The sequence below is a fragment of the Vigna umbellata genome, chromosome 5 (genome assembly GCF_029865625.1).
Source record: "Vigna umbellata cultivar VRB3 chromosome 5, Vumbellata_1.0, whole genome shotgun sequence".
Classification (NCBI taxonomy): domain Eukaryota; kingdom Viridiplantae; phylum Streptophyta; class Magnoliopsida; order Fabales; family Fabaceae; genus Vigna; species Vigna umbellata.
In genome coordinates this window covers 30,124,425-30,146,019 of record NC_142169.1, presented here as the reverse complement: position 1 = coordinate 30,146,019, position 21,595 = coordinate 30,124,425, and the positions used below count along the sequence as shown (strand labels likewise).

At 34.1% G+C, this 21,595-nt stretch overlaps 3 protein-coding genes across 10 annotated transcripts; 2 read left to right on the top strand and 1 right to left on the bottom strand.

Annotated features, from left to right (window-relative positions):
- The first annotated feature begins 824 nt into the window (after positions 1-824).
- LOC124845105 (nuclear transcription factor Y subunit A-10-like) lies at positions 825-5,408 on the top strand. Of its 8 annotated transcripts, none has more exons than XM_088091537.1 (8): positions 825-841; positions 962-1,009; positions 1,448-1,493; positions 1,681-1,967; positions 3,351-3,460; positions 3,559-3,627; positions 3,761-3,901; positions 4,547-5,408. In XM_088091537.1, the coding sequence occupies exons 4-8, from the start codon at positions 1,703-1,705 to the stop codon at positions 4,952-4,954; spliced, it is 993 nt and encodes a 330-aa protein (XP_087947663.1). In that variant the 5' UTR covers positions 825-841; positions 962-1,009; positions 1,448-1,493; positions 1,681-1,702; the 3' UTR covers positions 4,955-5,408. The 8 variants fall into 8 exon arrangements, with proteins under 8 accessions (XP_087947663.1, XP_087947664.1, XP_047178101.2 ...); XM_088091538.1 differs by lacking the exon at positions 825-841 and adding an exon at positions 1,126-1,172 and having other exon boundaries at positions 848-1,009; XM_047322145.2 differs by lacking the exon at positions 825-841 and having other exon boundaries at positions 848-1,009.
- Positions 5,409-8,624: 3,216 nt separating this feature from the next.
- CP33 (chloroplast RNA-binding protein 33) lies at positions 8,625-12,665 on the top strand. Its single transcript, XM_047322153.2, has 4 exons — positions 8,625-9,169; positions 9,310-9,411; positions 11,876-12,184; positions 12,288-12,665. The coding sequence occupies exons 1-4, from the start codon at positions 8,756-8,758 to the stop codon at positions 12,414-12,416; spliced, it is 954 nt and encodes a 317-aa protein (XP_047178109.1). The 5' UTR covers positions 8,625-8,755; the 3' UTR covers positions 12,417-12,665.
- Positions 12,666-13,458: 793 nt separating this feature from the next.
- On the bottom strand, positions 13,459-20,560 carry LOC124845109 (TatD related DNase). The gene is made up of 12 exons (XM_047322154.2): positions 20,450-20,560; positions 20,341-20,361; positions 20,171-20,271; positions 19,819-19,876; positions 19,685-19,728; positions 19,536-19,616; positions 19,234-19,304; positions 19,003-19,113; positions 18,493-18,575; positions 17,882-18,098; positions 17,515-17,598; positions 13,459-14,113 (listed from the first exon to the last, which is right to left on the bottom strand). The coding sequence occupies exons 1-12, from the start codon at positions 20,469-20,471 to the stop codon at positions 14,047-14,049; spliced, it is 960 nt and encodes a 319-aa protein (XP_047178110.1). The 5' UTR covers positions 20,472-20,560; the 3' UTR covers positions 13,459-14,046.
- Between the last annotated feature and the right edge of the window lie 1,035 nt (positions 20,561-21,595).

The following is a 21,595-nucleotide window of genomic DNA, read 5'->3' as shown; positions in this document are numbered from 1 at the left end:
GCAACTAATTATGTTTGTTTCATTAAGAAAACAGGAGACATTGCATGTATAGTAAAATAATGGTTATGTTATGAGGAAGCGTGTTAAGAGCAGAAAAGGGTGATATATATGGTCTGGTGTCCCACAGATATGAATGAAAGTAGTGGAAGAAACGAAAGTGATAGATAACTTTAAGGTAGTTAAGTCAATTTGATTTTCAAAGGGCGTGAACGGTTAAACTTTTTGAGTGTTGGAAACAACAATTCTGTTCACGTATCGCAGAGCACTTAACACTAAAGAAAAATGGGAGATCTAGACAATTTTATTGAGCAACCAAATTTTCTGAATACGAAAATGGGGCAATCAAAGGGTATGTGTGTGTGTGTGTGTAACTAAAATAGTATAATGCTACCGACCCCTCTCATCATCTAATGGACCAAACCAGAGCCTAATAGGCATGCAGAATCAGAACTCAAGACACTCAAGAAACAGGACCACATTTTCTAATATCTATAAACTTAGCATAAGGTGCCTCCTCAACTTGCATTAGTGAGAATATAATATTAGAAAAAAATTGAGACATTGCCACAAATGAAGAGGGTGGTGCTTAAAATATTGCCACCATCCTATTTTGGGTTTTGGAAACTGAGAGAAGAAGAGGAGAGTGAGGTAGAAAAGCAAGTATAATCAATGTTAGATACTACAAAAGATTAGTGGCAGTTAGTGTTATAATTCATTGAAAAATATAATAATAATAATAATAGTATTAAAGAAGGGTCATATAGTACTAAAAGAGATGGTGGAGGGACCTTGGTGTGCATGAAAACCAAAGCTCATTGGCGTGTTATTTTCCAATACACTTGTACGCTTTCATCTCCTTCTTTCCCTTCACTTCCACTTTCTCTCTCTCCTTTCTGTTCTTTTGCTTGAAAGTCTGCCGACATCACTCCAACCTAATGGGGTTGCCTCTATTTCTGCGTAGGATTCGATGCTGCTACTCCTTCTGCACTCTCTATAACCACTGACTTTCGTATGTTAGTCTCTCCCTTTTGTTTCTCCTTCTTGGAGTTAACGGTTATTGTCAACTTCACTTTTCTGTTTCTTGGTGTCTCTGTCTTTTCTTTTTGCTGCTTCTTGTATCTGTAGCTTGCTTTCCTGGGTCTCTCGGTTTATGTATCTCGGTTTTGTACTTGGTATGTATGCTCATATCTGGTTTATTGTTTGTACTTTCAGTTGGGATAGTTGTTGGGATGTGCTTTTCTTGATTGTAATTCCCGTCTTACTTTTGTCTTCTTCTAATTATCTCCGCTTTTGTGTCCCCTTTCAAGCTCTAAAGTCTTCTGTTATTATTGCTATGGCTTTATAGAATAATCTGATTAACTTTTTTTTTTTGTGTTATTAGTGTTATACTTGATTATTGATCAGACATGGAAATTGAAATTGTCTTTTGATGTATATTTCAATTCAGCTTCTCTCTGTTGATGTTTACGCTGAAGACTGAATAAAAATCTGAGGTACATGCTATTTATGTACTGATTCTCCCTACTTTTCTATTTCTTTCTTGGAAAATTTGAGATTTTTGGAAACTGTATATTTGTATCTTCCCCTTGGTCCTATTAGTTGTCTTGCTATGATAGTTGTTATTCCATCCTTGCTTACAGGATTTTTTTTTCTTTCTGCACACCAATACGATTAACTTAGAAATCATCTTCTGGGGGCGCATATGGCGATGCAAACTGTTTATCTTAAAGAACATGAAGGAAATGCACCCAATTCTGTGGGGGCCTTGTCATCTGCAGCTTCAGCACCCTGGTGGAGTGCTTTTGGATCTCAACCTGTTCATGGGGTGGAGTCTTGTGGCCAAATGAAACCCTTTTCATTGGAGCTTCCTAACTGCATAAACCATCTTGCTGCCAATAAGCCATCGGCAAGAGGAGCTGAACAAGTGTTGGGCAAAGGACACACAACTCAGTTTACCATCTTTCCAGGTATTTAATTGTGGATGTGTCTCTCTGGTTGAGTTGTGCAATTTAGTTACATGGGTTTTCACCAAATTAGTGATTGAAATTATTAACTGTTGGAGTTGTGAGTGATACACACAGATATCACTACCACTAGTTCCTGTGCATCCTTTTGGCATAACATTTTGGGAGATGATTATCATGTGAGGTGACTTTATGATAAAGGAAAAGTTAATGATGTCATAACTCTGCTGGGAAAATCTAAAGGGAGAGAAGCTGCAGATATCAGTTTAGGGGAGTGTTTATGAAAAATGTTGAAAATCCATTCAACGTGTGAATCTACCAAATATTTCTAGTAAGGTTTGGTTCCTCAAAATGCAGAGAGTTTTTCTTTTCTTCTTAAACATGTGTACAGTCAAGTAGTGTTATTTTTTGCCATGAACGCAGAACATGGTAAAAGAACTTCAATATGTCGGTTTGCCCTTTTGTTTTGGGACTTATTTTTAGTTGGGAGAAGAATGATATGCAAACAAAGGAAGCTTGATGTTCAGAATGGTGGGTCAGGATCACCAAAAGGAAATAAATTATACATATGAAAGATCTAAGGACTTCAACTTAATTTTTCTTCTTGATTTACTAACGTTGGAATGTGATGAATTTTGCTTATTGATTTGAACTGGTGAAAGTATAATAAAAAATGGCTTCACTGAAAACATTGCAGACGACACTTTAGAGTTTACCCTTATTCTCAATGAAATAAAAAGGTTAACGTACTCACATCGTCTCCGTAGTATAGTATCTCTCCAAACTCAAATTTGTTTCTACAGTCCAAATTCCTTTAAAAAGCCCCTTATAATTTTCAAACAATGCAAAATGGTCCGTATTGCAGTTCCATAATTTCACTCTAAACAAGGAATAAATCCAATTGACATGGTTGATTACCATTGTTTAGCTGATATGGGTTGAAAAGGAAGACCGTTATTAAGATATATGAACTCAGACTTTCACACACAGAGTAGGAGATACACATTCAACCGCAGAGTCTGAAACTATTGTTTTCAAATTTTTGGTATTACGGCTGAAGCCAATTCCTGCATGAAGAGCTATCCCCTCTTCTCATGCTGTCTTCCAAAATTCCATAAAGATATAAAAAATGCAATTTATCGAGTTGTAAGACAGATAAAATGAGATTACCCTTTTAGGTCCTTGTGCTAGCTTCCAACACACTTGAAACTGAATTTTTCGTGGCTTAAATTCTGAATCTAAAATTATATCACGGACTCCAGTAGAATTGATGATTGTTTAGAAAACTACTCTGCTTTTGTTTTTCATTTGTTAGAAGTGACAGTGTTTTCTGTACTTGACACATCAACTTTCCTTTGGGTAACCATTAAGACATTTCTTCTTCAGATGATTGTAAAATGTCAGATGATGCGCAGACGCTTCAGACAACCATATCACTGCAGCCATCACTAGCTGACTCTCACTCTCGTTTTGAGATAGGATTTAGTCAGCCCATGGTAAAATCTTCTCGAAAAAGTAACCACTTTTATATTTTAGCATTTCGTATTTGTGAGTAAACATATTTTGCTTTTGCTTGGTATCCTTCCCTTTGTAGATATGTGCAAAATATCCTTATACGGATCAATTTTATGGGCTCTTCTCAGCTTATGCACCTCAAATTTCGGTTTGTCTTTTACTTGAGCAAGCTTCTCTATACATGCTCTCACGTTTGATTTTTCATTTAGTTATCATTTGGTAGTATAGTTTAATCTTTCTCTGTTTACTAAATCATCTATGTATCATCTGTAACAATTCAGGGACGTATAATGCTGCCACTTAACATGACATCTGATGATGGACCAATTTACGTAAATGCTAAGCAGTACCATGGAATCATTAGGCGTCGGCAGTCCCGTGCCAAAGCTGTACTTCATCACAAATTGACTAAACGTCGCAAGGTATCACAAATATTTTTTCATTTCATACTAATAATGAACATTGTGTAGCCTCGGCTTCACTGGCCTTGAAACAAAGTAGCTATGACTTATGATAGGGTCTCTGGCCTAACTTTTGTAGAAAGTGGTCGATTATTTCTTTTAAGTAACGTGTACTATATACCAAAGGCGATAAATAGTGCATTTGTTAGGTGCATTCTGCAGCGATCGTAATTGTTCAAATCTTATGATTCACAGTTCAAAACCTACCATTCGATTGGGTTTGACTGTTTATCAGTTTATATCATAAGATGAATCTTAGGTGACTTTGTATCACAGTATCATACTATTCATCTATTTCTTTCATTTTATATGAAAGAAATAGAAAAGATATAAAAGTTTAAAATGTTAAATGAGCTTCACAAACTTAGATCATCTCAGATTCCTCTGTAATTTTAATAGGCAGAAATCATATGACGAATGAATTATGTTATGATATCAAGTACGCTTAAAGTTATTTTAACAAAATAAATTTGATCTTTAAGGTGTTTCTGTATTAAAGGATCCAATCACTCACATTCGATGCTGATCAGACACTGATTACTTGTGAAATAGTACTATTTCCTTTTTAACGTCTGTAGTTATTTGAGTTGTAAATCTGTCTTACAGCCTTATATGCATGAATCTCGCCATCTCCATGCAATGAGGCGACCAAGAGGATGTGGTGGTCGCTTCTTGAACACAAGGAAATCTGGTAATGGAAATGGCAAAACTGGCAATGGAGTGCATGAAACTGTTGGTGAACGATTTCATTCCAGTGGTTCTCAGAGTTCTGAATTCCTTCAGTCTGAAGCTGGAACTTTGAATTCATCAAAAGAGACTAATGGCAGCAGTCCAAATATTTCTGGCTCAGAAGTGACTAGCATGTATTCGCGGGGAGGTCTTGACAGATTTTCCCTCAATCATTTTGGATCTTCTGTCCACACTCTGGCAGACATGATAGATGGTGGGCGTGGTATGATCATACCCCCCAAATGGGCTGCAGCAGCAGGTAACTGCTGCAACCTTAAAGTCTGACAGGAAAAGAATGAAGGGGGGGTTTGGTTCAATACTGCACCGAACCCATCCTTCATGAGACCAGATGAAGAAGCTTTGTTTCAGTTGACTGTGTTGACTGTGGCAAGATTCGTTCTGTAGGATCGTCCTAACATCTGGTCTAGGCAATTCATCCCTGGCTCATACTTTGGCAATCCATCCTTGGCTCATGGTAACTTTAGGCAACTCATCCTTGGCTCTGTAGTAATTTGTCTTTATGCAGGGGAGTGTCTTTGGCATGGTTCAAACTAATGACTTGATACCCTGATGCAGAAGACAACTGTGTGTCTTTGTGTGAAAATAAAAGCATGAAACTCCATTTATGTATATTTCTGCCAAGTCTAAACTTGGTTTTCTATTTTGTATTTAGGAACTATGTATTGCACAACTTTCACCTTTAGTCTTTTTTAAATCAAGGCACTCGTGTGTTTTTCTCCTTTTCAGCAAGTCAAAATTTTATTATCCTGCCATCTAGAAAATAGCAAGTACAACAAACTATCTCAATATGGAGAATATAAGTATATGTTGAAAAAAATAAATTTATAGTGTATAAATAAATACAAATCTTATTTTATAATTCTGTTTTATAAATTTGAATTCAACTTAAAGTCTATTTTTTAAAAATATCTGGTAACTAGACAGCATTATTCACTATCAATAGAGTTCTGGTTCAGTTTTCACCAGTGTTTCAAGATTTCCTTTGAGAAGAAAAAAAGAAACATGTTTGTTAGATGCCATAGTAAAACTTGTGCTTTGCTGAGTTTAATTCGATTTTCACGTGACATGCAATTCCGCAGGAGTGGGACAAAGACGGCTCATAACATAGTAGTTCAAATTTTGCCAAATCCCCATCTCCTACGCACCCGCCAAACAAATTACTTCCAACAACTTCCTTTGAGATTAGAACTATTCGTGATTTGTTGGTTTAATTTATCAGCTAATTGTCATAGTATTTATTATTTCATATTTTTTTTTCAACTACTAATAAGATTATCAACGGCCATTAAAATTTTCCATACTTTTATTATTTTTATAGTAATTATATTACAAATAAATTCTAACAATTTTTTTTATTAGACACAAGTATAAAAATGAATGATAATGGATGCATAAAACTTGAACTATAGTACTGACATGTTACATTTTTCAAAGAAAAACCGAATCAATTTGGAAACTAATTTCGTAAAATCATTGACATTCCACTGTAACGAAACCGTGTAAAATGGAAACAGGGATTTTTTTTTTAATTTTTGTTGAAAAATTTAAATAAACTAAAATTGAGAAGAAATTATGATATATAAATGAATACAAATTTTATTCCATATAAATGAATACAAATTTTATTCCGTAAGTCAGTAAAATTGAATTAAACTTAAAAATTTATTTTTTAATGTTTAATCCAACATTACAAAATTTATATGTCTAGGACAGTCTGCTTAGGTACACTTTTTTACTATTTTTTAAAGTAAAAAAATAGTTTAATACATCATTTGGTCAATATTTTTAAGGGTTTAGTTAAAAGTGATCCTATTTTTTAAAAAAGTTCAGTAAGACTCCATATTTCGTTAAAAAATGTTCAATCTGGTCCTTTTCGCTCACGCGGTTAAAAACATAATGGTGCAATGTGGTGTTATGAATACGTGACATGTTTGAAGAGGTTGCGCTGTGTAAATATTTAAAAAAAAATTAAAATGATATGTTAGGTGCAAATCTCAACAGCCACACCATCTGCAAATCCTCCAACCTGGTCCAAAATCACTCTCTGATCATGATGGAATGACAACGCCATTGCATTTGCATCAGAGGGCTCCATCTCAATAATTCTCACCTTTGGATTAACCCTCTTCACATAACAATCACCGTAGAGCAGATAACTCCCGTTTCCAACAACTTCCTGGGAAGCTTTGCCATCATATTATAAGCTCCACAAATCTTAAATGAGAATCCGGTGGGTACTGGAGGAAGAATGCACGGCCTCTGGCGGCTTGTGTGCGAAATAAGAAGCAGCACTAAGTTACATTCTAGAACAACTCGAGAGAGTGCGCAAGAGAGAAACCACCACTTTTTGTCCTCCACCATGAGCGTAATGAGTAATAGGGAGAAGATTGTGAGTACCAAGGAGTTGTGCAGGGGCCCTTGATGCAGTCACAGGATTTTCTAGGAACCAAGGGGCCTTTAAAGAATTCACTAGAAAACCCAAGTAAGGGGAGTTAACTTTTTGATGTATTGATTGAGCATGATGTGTTTCTTTTGAAACTTGTTAATCTTGAGAAACTATGTGGATAGATAGTATACCCAATTGGAAGGTTGTGGGTTGCTAAGGAAAAAAAATGGTTTAGGATGTTATTCCCAGAATATGAATGCACTGGTTGAAGGATTACAGTGCATGTGGTTTGTAGTAAGAAAAAGTGCATATCGTGAATCTTTGGAGGGTAGCCTTAGGTTGGCTAGGTTAAGAATGTAAATAAGAGTAGGAAGTGTTAACATGTTGTATGAGTGAAATATGACAATAGAGTGCATTGGTGATGGGTTGTGTTCTCAATAGAGATACCAACATAGGTTTATGGGTATAATAAATTATTATTTTATAATTGCATGGAATGTTTTATGGGTATTAAATGTATGGAAGTGGTATAAATGTGGAGTAATGTACTCTCATTACATGATGGTATGAGTGTGTTGGGTAAACTTTAAATATTTGTTTGGATCCACGCACCAGGAAATGCTTTGTTTGTATGTAATTATGTGAGCACCGAAAATGAGCACTAAAATAGTCACCATATTTGGATGTTTGTGCTTTTGTTTATGATAAATTGGCACCTTGTGGCAAGAGAAGAAGCGTGACATACTTGTAAGTGTGTGCACCGTGGGATTGGGCAGTAAAATGCAAAGAAGAGAGAAGCCTCACGGTTTTGTGAGAGAAAGAAAGGAGAGGGTCTCCGATAGTGTGTGCAACAAAGTCATGGTGTTTTGTAAGAGTTATTTGTGTGAGAAAGAGAGAAAGGTTCACCACCGTGAGAAACCAGAGAAAGAATGGAGTTGTTGCATGTATTATTGAGTCATGTGTTTGTTTGTGAGTTGTGCATCACCGTGAGAGAAAGAGAGAAAATGGGTTATACTTTGTGAGTTGTATGTTGTATAAGTTTGAGAGTTTAAAGTGTTGTCTGTGTATTTGTGTGTTCTGGAAAGTAATCTAAAAAAAATACAAAGAGTATATATTCTGTCCTAACAGTGAAATATCTAGTTTTATGGGTTTCGAAAATTATATCATTTTTGAGTTATTATTGAGTGTAATAGTATATAGGATGAGATATGAAGGTGGATGTATAAAACTGATGCATTGTTGGGTGATATAGGATGATATAGGGTGGAATAGTATATTGGGTGATAAAGCCATTTACGTTTCTCTTGCATTTAATTTTTCAAACAACCATTTACGTTTCTCTCTCTGCATTTAATTCTTTACTCACTCAGGTTTAACCACGCATTTGCACCGTTATATTTTTAACGGTGTGAGAAAAAAACAAAATTAAATATTTTTTAACAAAATTTGAGATATAAACTTTTTTAAAAGGTACAATGCCTTTTAACTAAACCCTTAAAAGTTAGGACGAAGTATTAAACCTAACATATTGATAAAAAAGATATTGATGCAAGGAAGTGAGAGTACCATCTCGAAGTGTTTCCAAGCAAAGGAACCTTATCCTGCTAAGTAACTCTGCAGGAATAACAATTCCATACTCAATTCTGAAAAAAACAATCCTTTTCTCTCTCAGACACTAAATGGCTGCTGCAGCTTCTTTTTCCTCTTCTGTCTGCAACAGAATATACAACCTTTCCCTCACCCACTCTTCCATTTCACGCACCTCCAACTTCCCTCAGAGACCCATTTTCCAAAAACCACCCAATCTTAGCCACAAGTCCCAAAATTTCAGTCTTTCGTTTCTTCCACTTCATCGTCTGTCCCCACCGTTCGCCACCTTCGATGGTTTGGAAGTGGGTCAAGACATCACAGAGTCCCGACAAGACGAACCGGTAACAGAAACCTCTGAAAAAACAGAACAAGAGGAAGAGCGAAAAGTTTCAGACTTGAACGACGATGCCGGGAGGCTCTATATTGGAAACTTGCCATATTCAATTACTAATTCCCAATTGGCAGAGCTCTTTGGAGAAGCTGGTAGCGTGGTGTCTGTTGAGGTTTCTTCTTTTCGCCATTTTTATTCTCCCTTTTCACCCTTTTCATCCTTTGTGCTTATTTTTCTGCTTGATTGATGAATTTAAGGTGTTTATGGTGCAATCTAATGCTGGTCCGTATTTCGTTTGATTCAATTTTATAGATTGTGTATGATCGTGTCACGGGTAGAAGCAGGGGATTCGCATTTGTCACAATGGCAACTGTAGAGGATGCTAAAGAGGCAATTCGAATGTTTGATGGCTCTGTAAGTTTCAGTACATTACCTGCTATATAATTTTGTTATTGAAAGATGCTAGTAAAACACCCTCTACACTCCAATTCATGTAGGTCCTACCACATGTGTGGGTCTTATTCTACATTTAGCAGGTTTCATTCCCAAATAAGCGAACACTTGAATTACAATCAATAGGTGAAAATGTGTTGCAAAGAGTGTGAGAGTGTATTATTAGAACGTTTTAATGGTTTATTTGCTCAATGTTCATAGTCATATTTCCAGCAGGAGTAGCTGCTTTTCTAATCCAATAATTTGTTTTTTCCTACGGTCTTTAATCAAAGTAGTGATAAACATTTCCAGGAGTTTGTTCTGATTTACTGAGTTATCAAAGATGATCAAGTACTTATATTATGAAAATGAGTTAAGGGAAAATGATTCAATTTTCCCGAGAAATGGAAAAAAAATCCAGTTCGCGTAGGGTTTTCTTTCCTTGTGGCACTATTTATACTAATTCCTCCATTTTATATTGATTGTGGTTTTAGTGTTAAAAAAATCATATTGATGGTTGTTATCACATTTCAAAGAAATATTATACAATCTCTTCCGGTTTTGTCCTCTTAATAAATACTATTGTCTTGGCAATACTTGATGATGCAATCATCAAAATGAAAAAGTAGATTAGGATATTTTAGCACAATTGATTAACTTTGCTACTAAAAGAAGATTAAAAGAAAAACAAGGAATGTACTGATCATTGTGTATATCATTTTTATTGAGGAAAATACTTCCAGAATAGTTTGCTGTGACTTGATTTCCATTTGGCAGCTTGATACAGACAGGATTAATTTTATGATATGAAGTGAAACAAGAGAAAAATAAACAATTGTCAAGTGTCCAAAGATTAAATGAAGGAAAGTTACCAATATGTGCTGACATGTTTGGAGATGTTGATGTAGAAGAGATGACTGAAACTTGATTTGAAACACTGCTACTAGATTTAGACTGTTGTAATAGTGCTAACAAAGCTTGACACTGCTTAGGAGTAAAACCAAATTTCCGAGGCTGCAACTCTGCCTTTCAATTTTCACGATCCTGTTCACTAAATCTCGATTTTGAAAAACTGGATTAGTTTGACTTTGATCATGGGTCTGATTATTAAATTTGAAATGCGGGGAAAACCATGCTTTCTGCTGCAAGTATCAAAGGTACTATTTTTCCAAAAGGATTGCAGACTTTAGAACTATTGCCTCTTTCATAGCTTCCCTTTTGAGGTACATGGCCTCTTCCATAACCAGAACCTTTTCCACAGCTTGCAATGTTGTTCTTATAGACTCCTTTCACATTTGCTTTGGACTGATTAGATTGATCACCAAAAATCTGTCTTTCTCGCTTCATAATAAGAAATAAGACTTGACTCAAGGATGGCTGGGGATCCATCAACAGAATGAGTTCTGTCCCTTTAGAAACTTAGTAAAGTGATCTTGTGTAACATTCCAAGGAGCACTACAAGTGCACTTGAAAGCACAATAACTAGCTGGTGATGGGAGGAAAAAATTGAGTTCATCCCTCAGGATTTTGGTGAAATAAACTGTAATGCTCAATTCTCCTAGTTTGAAAGAAGAGATCTTCTCCTGAAGATTGGAAATGTGAATCATGACCCCTTGTAAGAACCTTTTACTTCAAGTCATTCTATACGTCAAAGGCATTATCCATACAAATAATGCTTTGGACAATGATGATGATGAAACAACTTTGAGAATCCAACAAACAATCAACATATTGGCTCTTTGCAATGCTGGAAATGATGAGTTGGTAGAAGTAGGAGCTTCTATGGTTCCATCAATGAAACCTATTTTATTTTTTGAAATGAGCAAGACCAACGATAATAGTTTGGTTCCTCAAGAACTTTTGGGACAACGATGAAGGAAGGATTGCCAGATGAATTAACAAGGTATGGAGAACTGAGGTTTTGTTGGGCATCAATAACTGATCCATGAATGAATTTAGCAATCAGAACTCTAAATTATAACAGAAAATAAAGATAAAGGGATTCAAGAAAATATCAGAGAATGAGGAAATTTTCTCTCTGCAAATTTGTGTTCAGAGGTCTTGTATATATGTACAGGCACTGCATAAATGCTATGCGTCACTGAAAATAAAAGAATAAGTACAAAAAGGAAATTTGCAATATTGCGGAGCAATAGCAGAATTGTTGAGTTGTCCTTTGTAACAGAATTGCTGAGTTGGTATTAGTAGCTCTTGCATCCTTATCATTTGATATATGATTTTTTATTTTCCTTGCCTTACAATAATTCTGGATGACAATTTGTTCTACCAGAAGATCTCTCTTATTTTGTGGTTGGTATTGTGATGTTGGAGATATCTTATAAAAAGCAATACTCAAATTATTTTATTAAAAGCTTTGATGAGATCTGATCATTCTAATCTAAATTGTGACCTAAATGGTAATATTAATGACTGTTTGGGTGAGCAGCAAGTTGGTGGTAGGACTGCGAAGGTAAACTTCCCAGAGGTACCGAAAGGAGGGGAAAGATTGGTAATGGGGGCAAAAGTGAGGAACAACTACAGAGGGTTTGTAGACAGCCCTCACAAGATCTATTGTGGAAACCTTGGGTGGGGAGTGAACTCACAGGGTCTTAGAGAAGCTTTTGCTGAGCAACCAGGCGTATTGAGCGCCAAAGTCGTCTATGAGAAGGACAGTGGAAGATCTCGAGGTTTTGGCTTTGTTTCTTTCACAACTGCCGAATCTGCAGCAGCTGCCTTGGACTTGATGAATGGTGTGGTAAGAACATTTTCGGTACATCAATTTTGCAATTTCAAGTTCATCTTATGATATCGGTCTGATTATGTAACTACATTCCGTCTGAATGTGATACGTTTTTCAGGAAGTACAAGGTCGCCCATTGCGGTTGAATTTGGCTGAAGCTAGGGCAGCATCATCTCCTCCAGTACTTGAGGATAATGCAGGAATCAATGTTGAAAGCTCGGAATTGGTCTCAAGTGCCAGAACATAAAGCAATTTAATCGATCAAAATTTTGCCCGCAAAATTCACTCGGCAAATTTCCTGTCAATTTGCCCGTCATATCCGTTATACAATAAGTAGATCCTCAGGCAGTTGTGAAATGTATTTTTTATTGAACAACTAACGATCATATCTATATGGGGGTCGATGTTAATTACACTGTTTGTAATTATGAAAGGCTAGCTTTCAGAGTTTGGTCAACTAATAATTTATTGAAGTGAATTCTTTTGAAGTCCTAAACTCTTGTTGAGGGTGAAATAATGACAAAATGGAAGCCAAGGCGACAGATTAGAGCCACTATTTCGCTACGAGTGGTAGCTGAAAGTATGAAAGCAGCTTGGCTACGAGCATGTTAAAGGCAATAATTCTTCGAACCAGCTTTCATTTAAGCAAGCGATTAATTCAAGTCATTTCTATATCGTCATTACTTTACACATAATTTCAGTAGTACCCAGACTGATGATTACCAAGTAACCCAGAAGTTTGGCAGCTCTTTTTATGAGAATGATAGGGTAAATTTTCTAACCAATTGAAGTAATATATATATATATATATATATATATATATATATATATATATATATATATATAAATCCAAAAGAAATAGAAAATACTTGATATTAAAGATGACAAATGGTTTGTTCAAACATATCACCTAATTGACACGAATTCAAAATGGACTCTTACTTTTAAATATGATATATATAGTCCTACATTTGAATCAAGATTCACTTTTTTAAAAAGTAAAAACAATTAAAAGAAAAATAAAAAGTATTATATATAATTTAAATTTTTTAGCAATATTAATAAAATTAATTTTTATTCTAGGTATAATGACTACATATAAAAATTATAATTATAATAATACGCATGTTTTAATAAAAATACAACTTTTGATACTTATTTTTAAAAATAAAATTATTATTTTACCAAAGGAAAAGCTATAACTTTAGACGGCGATTCAACCTAAATCCATTGAGATTGTGCGATACTGGAAGCATAGAAAAAAAAATTATGTAAGTCGCTTTAAACAATTTTCTAATCTGATAACGATTCATTCCTTCATGATAGCTCTGCTCGATATCACATTTTCAGATGAATGTCCATCATTGTCAACAACAGGTTTTATAATTAGTTAATTTAATAACTTTTTGAAACAGCGTGATATGACGATGACAGTGACTGTTGCATCATCTTACACCAGGCTTGAGCAGTGGAACTCTACTGACTTAAAAAAAGGTGAAAAGCAACAAAAATGTTTGGAGGCAGCAGCACTTAGGAGACTGCAGATCGACCACCAATTAGCCTCCATCGATTTACTTCTTGACATGACACCCAACAAATACATATCCACTACATACGACATATCGAATCCTATTGGCTTCTGGTTTAGTACCACAATTTCTTCACATTATAAGCTCATTAAAATACAATAAAATAATTTTTCATACACTCATCAGATCGACCTCTGGGAATCAGTTCTGATTTGTCACTTCCCAAAGAGGACTGGACGGACAATCTCAGCTGCATTTCAAGGACACTTAGCTTTCTCAAGAAAATGCAGATATGGGTTACCGAACAGCTCCGAAGAAAAGCAAAGGTCAAGTCACTGGCAGGTCTGTTTAAGAAGGATTACCGCCAGCTAGTAGAGCATCAGCTGCAGAATCCAAGTCATGAGGGAAAAAAATCCTGCAAAGCAATATTTTTATTGGAGCTCCAGAGCGCATATTAGGAAAATATACATATGCACAAGCACACCCTACAGAATAACAACGGAGACAGTCCATATGGCAACGAGTCACGAGCAAATTTGGCAAGCAGCATGGTATTCAAAATCATTAGATGGTATTCTAGTACTGGTCCGAGACGCTGCCCATCAATCAAGACTTTAATCATCTAACAACTTAGCAATAAGTTAAGTTCAATTTTTTGAAAAAGAAAAATATGCATGAGGTCAATCTTCTAGTCCGAGACAAATTTGGCCAAGCCTAATGTAAATTGATGACCTAGATTTGTATTTTCACTTTCTTCCTATGATTATCATAGGCATACAACATGAGCATCAGATACAACACACAATGAAATACGAACAACATACTCTCTAACATAATCTTTTGAATATGCCATCTCCCCACAATTAATGATTCTCTTTACCAATTTTTGCGATTGTAAAACTTTTTTAACTGATACAAGAGCATGTTAGAGAGTGTTCTAGAACTTTCCCTATTACATAACGTTGATATGTCAATTCTTAAGAGATATAAAGGTTAGAATACATATTCAAAAATCTCTTAACAACATACTTACTAAACCAAGATAAACATAAAATGAGGAATAGTAGCAACATTCTCCATATTATTAACCGAAATTTATCAGAAATCACAACCTTTTACGAGTCTCGTTTCTCATTTAACAAGTCTCTCTTTTGATTTGGAAGTGAGACCCACCTAAAATTGTGATTTCCATACAATTTCGACCAATTGAAGAGAAAGTATTAAAGAGTGTTTGAGAGCTAGCATTCCTTGTCTAAAATAAAATAAAAAAATTGAAAACCCCAGAGTTTCAAAAATCTAAACAAAGAACTGACTTAGACATAACTAAATATAAAACAAAAGTTGTTAGTGAACTCTCGATTTCTTATTGCCCAGAAATAGGAATAGCATTAACTTCATCCCCTCCTTTAGTAAATAAGACCATTTCTATTTTTTATTTTCAAGAGCCAATGAAGTGTGTATATTAGAGAATGTACTCCCTTATACATGTATTCTTTTTTCAAGACAAGCGTCAAATTAGTATGCACATAAACCCAGTGCTTTTGGGATTCAACATTTTTATCTTTGATGAGTGAATGGTTCTCCAATTCCTTTCACAATATAGAAACTAGGATGTGCACTATAGGCCCTAAAGCAAACTTTTTAAGGAGAGGACAAGAGAACCACGCATCACCCATTAAGATTTAGAATCTAATGTCCACCTATTTTCATTTGAGTCAAAGGAAGCATACTATTTTCTTTATACGAGGAATCATATCATCATATTAAAGTACAACATTTTTTCTATTCTCAACAGTTGTGAAAAACATTTTCAAACCCTTGTTTCTTTACAATAAAATCTCATCATCCTCAAGGGGAAATTCTATTTGGAGCCACTTATCACTATAATACCTATTCGTCCAGCAAAAGATAATAGATTACTTGTAGTAATAATCTAATCACTTATAATTATACTACTTATAAGTCAAATTTATTTAATATTATTCTTTTCGTACAATAGAGTGATATTTTTCCTAAATTTCCCCCAAATTATATTTATTGATAATTATGTTTAGGTTTAAAGGTCATTTTTATTTTAAATGGGAACATTAAATAAGGTTTAGGAATTGAAATTTGCTTATATTTGAATCCTCCATATATGACTCATTTTCGTTTATATTTGAGTCCAGAGAGTACAAATATGAAGGAAAAGAGAACAGGATACTTCAACGTTTTATGAAGTTGTTTATAGACTTAATTGATAGGTATACCAAGAGTTGCACTTCCCTCTATTATTCACTATTTGAATCCTAGGTAAATATATAGTTAGTTAACTCCTGTAAGTAATCTACTGACTTTTGTAGGAATTATAGTGAAGAATAACTTCAAGAGGCTGACGAGATTTCCATGGAGAGGAATAAATGTTTAAAACAAAATTACAACCGTTGAGATTAGAAAAAAGGATGTAATAGCATATGTCAATTTCTCATGAAAAACAAATAAGTTGACTATTTTTTTCTCAATTAAGACAATTGTTATTATCGTAGGAACTAGATTACCCGTTTCTTTATTCTGCCATTGCAAAAGAAACAAGTTAAATCACAAAATTGGTTTATAAGTGTTAGTTACTATGGGCTTATAACTGACTGATCAGGTAAGTGGAAAAATAATTGGAAAGAAACAAGCGGTTGACATACCACAGAAGCATCTCTTGACCGCTCGGTCCCGACAACCATTAAGTAGAGTTAAGGCGCAATTAATGTCACAACGGCTACTGTCAAGCGGTTAAGGTTTGCATTAATGATCATTAAGGGGTAAATTAATTGATCAGATTCTTTTAAACTCTATAAAATAGGAGTTTAATTTCAAGGTAAACTTACTTTTGACTCACTATCGAATTACTAAAGACCTACAGAGAAAGATTCTGACTTGAGCTTCGGAGTCAAAATCTTTCTCTGTAGAATACACTCCGAAGCTACACTCCGAAGCTCAAGTCAGAATCTTTCTCTGTAGATCTTTAGTAATTCAATAGTGAGTCAAAAGTAAGTTTACCTTGAAATTAAACCCCTATTTTATAGAATTTAAAAGAATCTGACCAATTAATTTACCCCTTAATGATCATTAATGCAAACCTTAACCGCTTGACAGTAGCCGTTGTGACATTAATTGTGTCTTAACTCTGCTTAACGATTGTCGGACCGAACGTTCAAGAGATGCTTTCGTGGCATGTCAACTGCTCCGTTCTTTCTAATTATTTTGCCACTTACCCGATCGGTCAGCTATAAGCCCATAGTAACAATACACATTTTTATTTTTGAAAGATGAATTATACTTGCATGGAAGTACTAAGACATTGAACACTGGTGGAGTCATGCATATGCCGAGATAGCTTTGATGCTGCTAGAAATCTTGAAATGGAATCTTTTTTTCTTGAAAAAACAGAGCTAGTTACCGAAATTATCCTATTTCTAGATAATGCACAACGAGAAAATAAATTGGTACTATTCCTATTTCTGGGAAATTAAGCAATTACTTGTAATTTCTATTTTATAGTTGGTAATGTAGAAGTATGTTTCTTGTTTGGATTTTAGGAAAACAGTTATTTATAATTTTTATTTTATATTTACCAATGTTTAAGAAGTATAGAAGTATATCTTAATTTGATTATTTTCAATACGAATACTATACATATCATATCCTATACTTTTCAAGAATTGACAAATTGGAGGATGAGTCATATCTGATAATGTTGTATCTGCGCATGATCAAAGACTAGTAATTGCACAAGTTCTTACTTCCATCAGTAATAGACCCAAGTCTAGAGACAAGCTATGTTACCTGCAAGTGTTATGGTATACTGTTCTGCTGAGGTTAGCCACGTCAGTGATGCCCTTACAGCCAGCAACAACTTCAAGAACTTGCCTGAAAAATTGCAATCATGATTATTTGAAGAGGTATAATTCTATGCATAATGTTAAATTCATTTAGTTATAAGTATAGGATAGTCTTATAACGTAACAAGAAGGAAAAAACTAGCAAATCATGCCGAGGGTTTCAATTCTAGTAAACTTGAATATTGATTTCCTAACTACAGTTACATTGAATAGAAGATATTCCTTGTGGCTATGGTGCCAAAGCCATATTGAAGCAGTTAATAAACTAGGAAGTTGTCACAAGCCAGCTTAAACAAAACCATCCCACTTACTTAACTAAACAAGGTTCATTTCGGCCCTTAACAATGCACTCTTGATCATACTTCTCTTTCTTCTTAGAAGGCCATGTAGATTTAACAAAACCAATTCCTGCATGAGTATTCTTGATTTCACAGTATGGTGAGTCTGTCTCAATCATCATTCTTTCAATAGGTATACCCTTAACAACATCAAGGTTCTCAGTTGTCTTCAGAGAGCACCCATTTATGCCTGCCACAGGACCAAGGTAATATTGATGAGATTTAACTGGATTTCTAGTACTCAATCACTACAATCCAATATCTGAAACAGAAATTTTGTGCAACTTTTAACAAGGAAAATTAAACACACCAATATCCTCTACAGAAACACGTAATTAGCCTTTACATATTGAACTCATAAATTTTACGTTTATTTTTGTGTTTCCTTTTCTTTTTTTAGTATCCAAACATCAGAACCAATGATATGAAAACAGAAATCTTTCTCAAGGTATATTCATCTTTTTATCTCAACAAAATTACAATTAGAACAATAAAATCCTATCTTTGAAAAGGAAAAGCCTAATATCCGACATATCAAGGTAACTTCAAATTGGTCAAAAGTAATCCTTCAAAAAGTGAATTACCTATGTACATTTTATCAAATGAGAGAAGCTTAATGCTATCATCCATACTACCAGTAAAGGAATGGGTGACTCCGGCAGTGAACCTGATGTACAGGTAAAAATGGTTAAGACAACTTACATTTTGAATTGATTATCTCATAAAATACAAGGAATAGAATAAAACACATGCGCTGACGTATATTAAGCTCAAAAATATGGGTAAACGAGATATAAAATTTAATGTTATTTATTCTATTTTTGCAAATAATGTTTGTATCATGTGTGTTGTCAAAGGCCTCGATGTTGCACGTTGTCTATAAGGGGATCTTAAACCGTTTATATTTATTTTCCCCTTCATTCCTGAAGTTGAAAGCAGAAGTACCACAGCCTAGATGGCCATGGTACAGTCAACTCTCACACTTAAATTCATCTTCACAATATAAATAGAATGATAAGCTAACCATTAGATAAATTAAAGCTGCAGGATTAGAACTTTATTAATTTGAAAACAGTGAGATCCAGCAATCTCACCTGTCCTTATTTTTCTCCACTATTTCACAGAAATCTGCAGCAGCTTCTCGCATGTGCAAAAACATAGGCAGTTTTGTGATATGTGCTAATTCAAATTGCTTCTCGAAATACCTTGCTTTCACAGATAAAAAAAAATATGATTTGTCGATGATTTTAATATATTACAAAAATCAATAAAAGAGAAAACGAGTATGAGGCATATCTAATTGAGACTATGGAGAGATTGCATACTTCTTTTGAATCTCTGCTGGGCAAAAATGAAGCCTGTCATAGTCCAATCCACATTCTCCAATAGCAACCACCTTGCATATAAAGAGAAGTAAATATGATTTGACAGTTATCTCTAAGTACTTGGGTAGTTTCTGAACTAGGAACACAAGTTCTGCAACTATATGAGAACAACGTACACAATGACAATGTTTAGTGAGTATGTTTATTACAAATGAGATGGAACTCAACTATGCAGATCTTAGATGTCTAGTTAAAATTTAGAGATGTTTGATAGTTGTCTTACCACAAGTGTATAACCATACCTTTCCTTTCTGAATTCCGTCTTTAGCCAAGGACAAAAGAGCTTGAAAATGCTTCTCGGGATCTCCACTCTCCTCAAATTCCTGAACCAATAGACTAAGTCATAGTTACAAACATTTCCATAGAAAAGTTCCTAAAGGAGAAAAACAACCTTGCATCGTGTTGGATGCACACCAACGGTGCAGAAAAGTCTTCCTATAAGTGATCAATAAATCATCAAATTAGTGAAAATCCACATTCTTCATTTGAAAGTCATCAAGAGAAAGCAATGTTAATAAGACAAACCATCTGTTTCTGCAATTGCAAGTGCTTCCCTTGATTCTTCAAGAGACCCACCAGTTACCTGCAACACAAAAAGCAAGTCCTAACTGACCAGAAACTATTCAAACATAAAACACAGTTCATAATTTATGTTATCAAACTGGTGTCGAAAAATCCTTTGTCCAATCAACAGCTTTAAATTTAAATACCCGAAGCATCTCTCGTTGTCCCAATTGAAACATATAATATCTTCTTAAACTTTCAATTTCATAACTCTGAATTTCTCTTATTTGCTCAATTAATGATTAAAGCAAAACTAACATTCGTAATAAAATTTGACATTACAGACATGAAAGGTTCGTTAAGAAAACATTACAATAATTCGGGTGACGCCAGCAGCCCAAGCCCTGTTCAAAACGGTTGCAATATCGGAGACGTGACATTGCTTGCCGTGGTAGATTCCCTTGAACATGCCATCTGCAGTTTTTGGAATTAGATAGAGAATAGGCGAATGACGAGCAAAAAATGTTTGATGAAATGCCTCACCGGTGAAATTGACGGCTATATCTGCATTTGTGTTCGTTGTAGAAAAAAAAAATGGTTAATTCACTTGAATTAGAATCTGAATCGAAAAGTGAGGAAGCGTGTTACTTACCTATCATTCGAATGCCTGCCATGATTGGTTGGCTTGCGTGCTCAACAGTGAGGAGCAAGTGGAGTTTAGTTCGTTGGTAAATGGAAGAAGGAGAATAGCTTTTATGTAGAATTTTTGCCTTTCTCATTGAATTTTAAAATATATTTTATTCATAAGCATAACCATATTTTCAATTAATTTTTTTTAGTAGAAAGTAAATATATATTAGTGGATGGATTTATAACAATTTACCATTCTTATTCAGTTAATCTAGTAAGACTTATTTACTAACTTCAACTCTTTTTATCCCATAATCCAACATTTTTCTTTTGTTATGTAAATGCGTTCTTCAATGCATATATACTTATTTTTTATATCATAAATACATTTTTTATTTTCATTACTATATAAACTTTGTTTATTTATTATGTAAAGTAATTTAGTAAGACTCATTAACAAGTTAAGCATTCCTGCTTAAACAAGTGTTTATATTTGTCCTTAAAATAACAACTAGTAACCTTTCTTAATAACTATATATATTAATTAAGGAAGTGTGAATAAAATAAGTTTATTCAGTAACTAATATTTTTCACTTTAAAATATCTTATAACAAAATATATTATTTAAACAAAGTTTTAAAAAAAATTAGAAATTTATGAAAGTATTTTTAAAATTAGAATTATAATTTCTTTTAAAATGTAAGAACTTGAAATCATTTATTCTCTTTACTTGTTTTGTACTTATTTGTTTTTTATTTTTCTTTTCTTTCTTCTCATTCAAACAAAGTTTCATTAATCAAAATGAAACGTAGTTAGATTTGATTTTAGTCGAATAATATAAAAGTAAAATGTAATAGCAAGTATTTCATTTAAAATTTATAGTAAGATGACTAAATTTTCTCTTTAAACACAGAGAAAAAGCAAAGAGTCCTCATTGATCTTGAGTAAAAAAATATGGTTAATGTTGATCAAATAAGAACTTCTATTAACGTTAATAAAAAATTAAATTAGTTTATATCAATGAAAAATTGTGTCCAATATTAGTAAAATAACATGTGTTGATTGAACTGAAGAAGACATGACCAAACTCTATCATGTGTTGATTGAACTGAAGAAATGATCAATTAGAATTAAACCATTGAGAAAAAGATGAAAAGAATATACATAA

Bases quoted from the DNA above. Each gene is read 5' to 3' on its own strand.
- LOC124845105 (XM_088091537.1), top strand. From the start codon at position 1,703: ATGGCGATGCAAACTGTTTATCTTAAAGAACATGAAGGAAATGCACCC. The intron at 1,968-3,350 runs GTATTTAATTGT...TTTCTTCTTCAG, and splicing joins TCAGTTTACCATCTTTCCAG to ATGATTGTAAAATGTCAGAT. The intron at 3,461-3,558 runs GTAAAATCTTCT...TTCCCTTTGTAG, and splicing joins TAGGATTTAGTCAGCCCATG to ATATGTGCAAAATATCCTTA.
- CP33 (XM_047322153.2), top strand. From the start codon at position 8,756: ATGGCTGCTGCAGCTTCTTTTTCCTCTTCTGTCTGCAACAGAATATAC. The intron at 9,170-9,309 runs GTTTCTTCTTTT...TCAATTTTATAG, and splicing joins GTAGCGTGGTGTCTGTTGAG to ATTGTGTATGATCGTGTCAC. The intron at 12,185-12,287 runs GTAAGAACATTT...TACGTTTTTCAG, and splicing joins TGGACTTGATGAATGGTGTG to GAAGTACAAGGTCGCCCATT.
- LOC124845109 (XM_047322154.2), bottom strand. From the start codon at position 20,471: ATGGCAGGCATTCGAATGATAG. The intron at 20,362-20,449 runs GTAAGTAACACG...ACACAAATGCAG, and splicing joins GGCAGGCATTCGAATGATAG to ATATAGCCGTCAATTTCACC. The intron at 19,729-19,818 runs GTTTGTCTTATT...GATCACTTATAG, and splicing joins TGCAATTGCAGAAACAGATG to GAAGACTTTTCTGCACCGTT.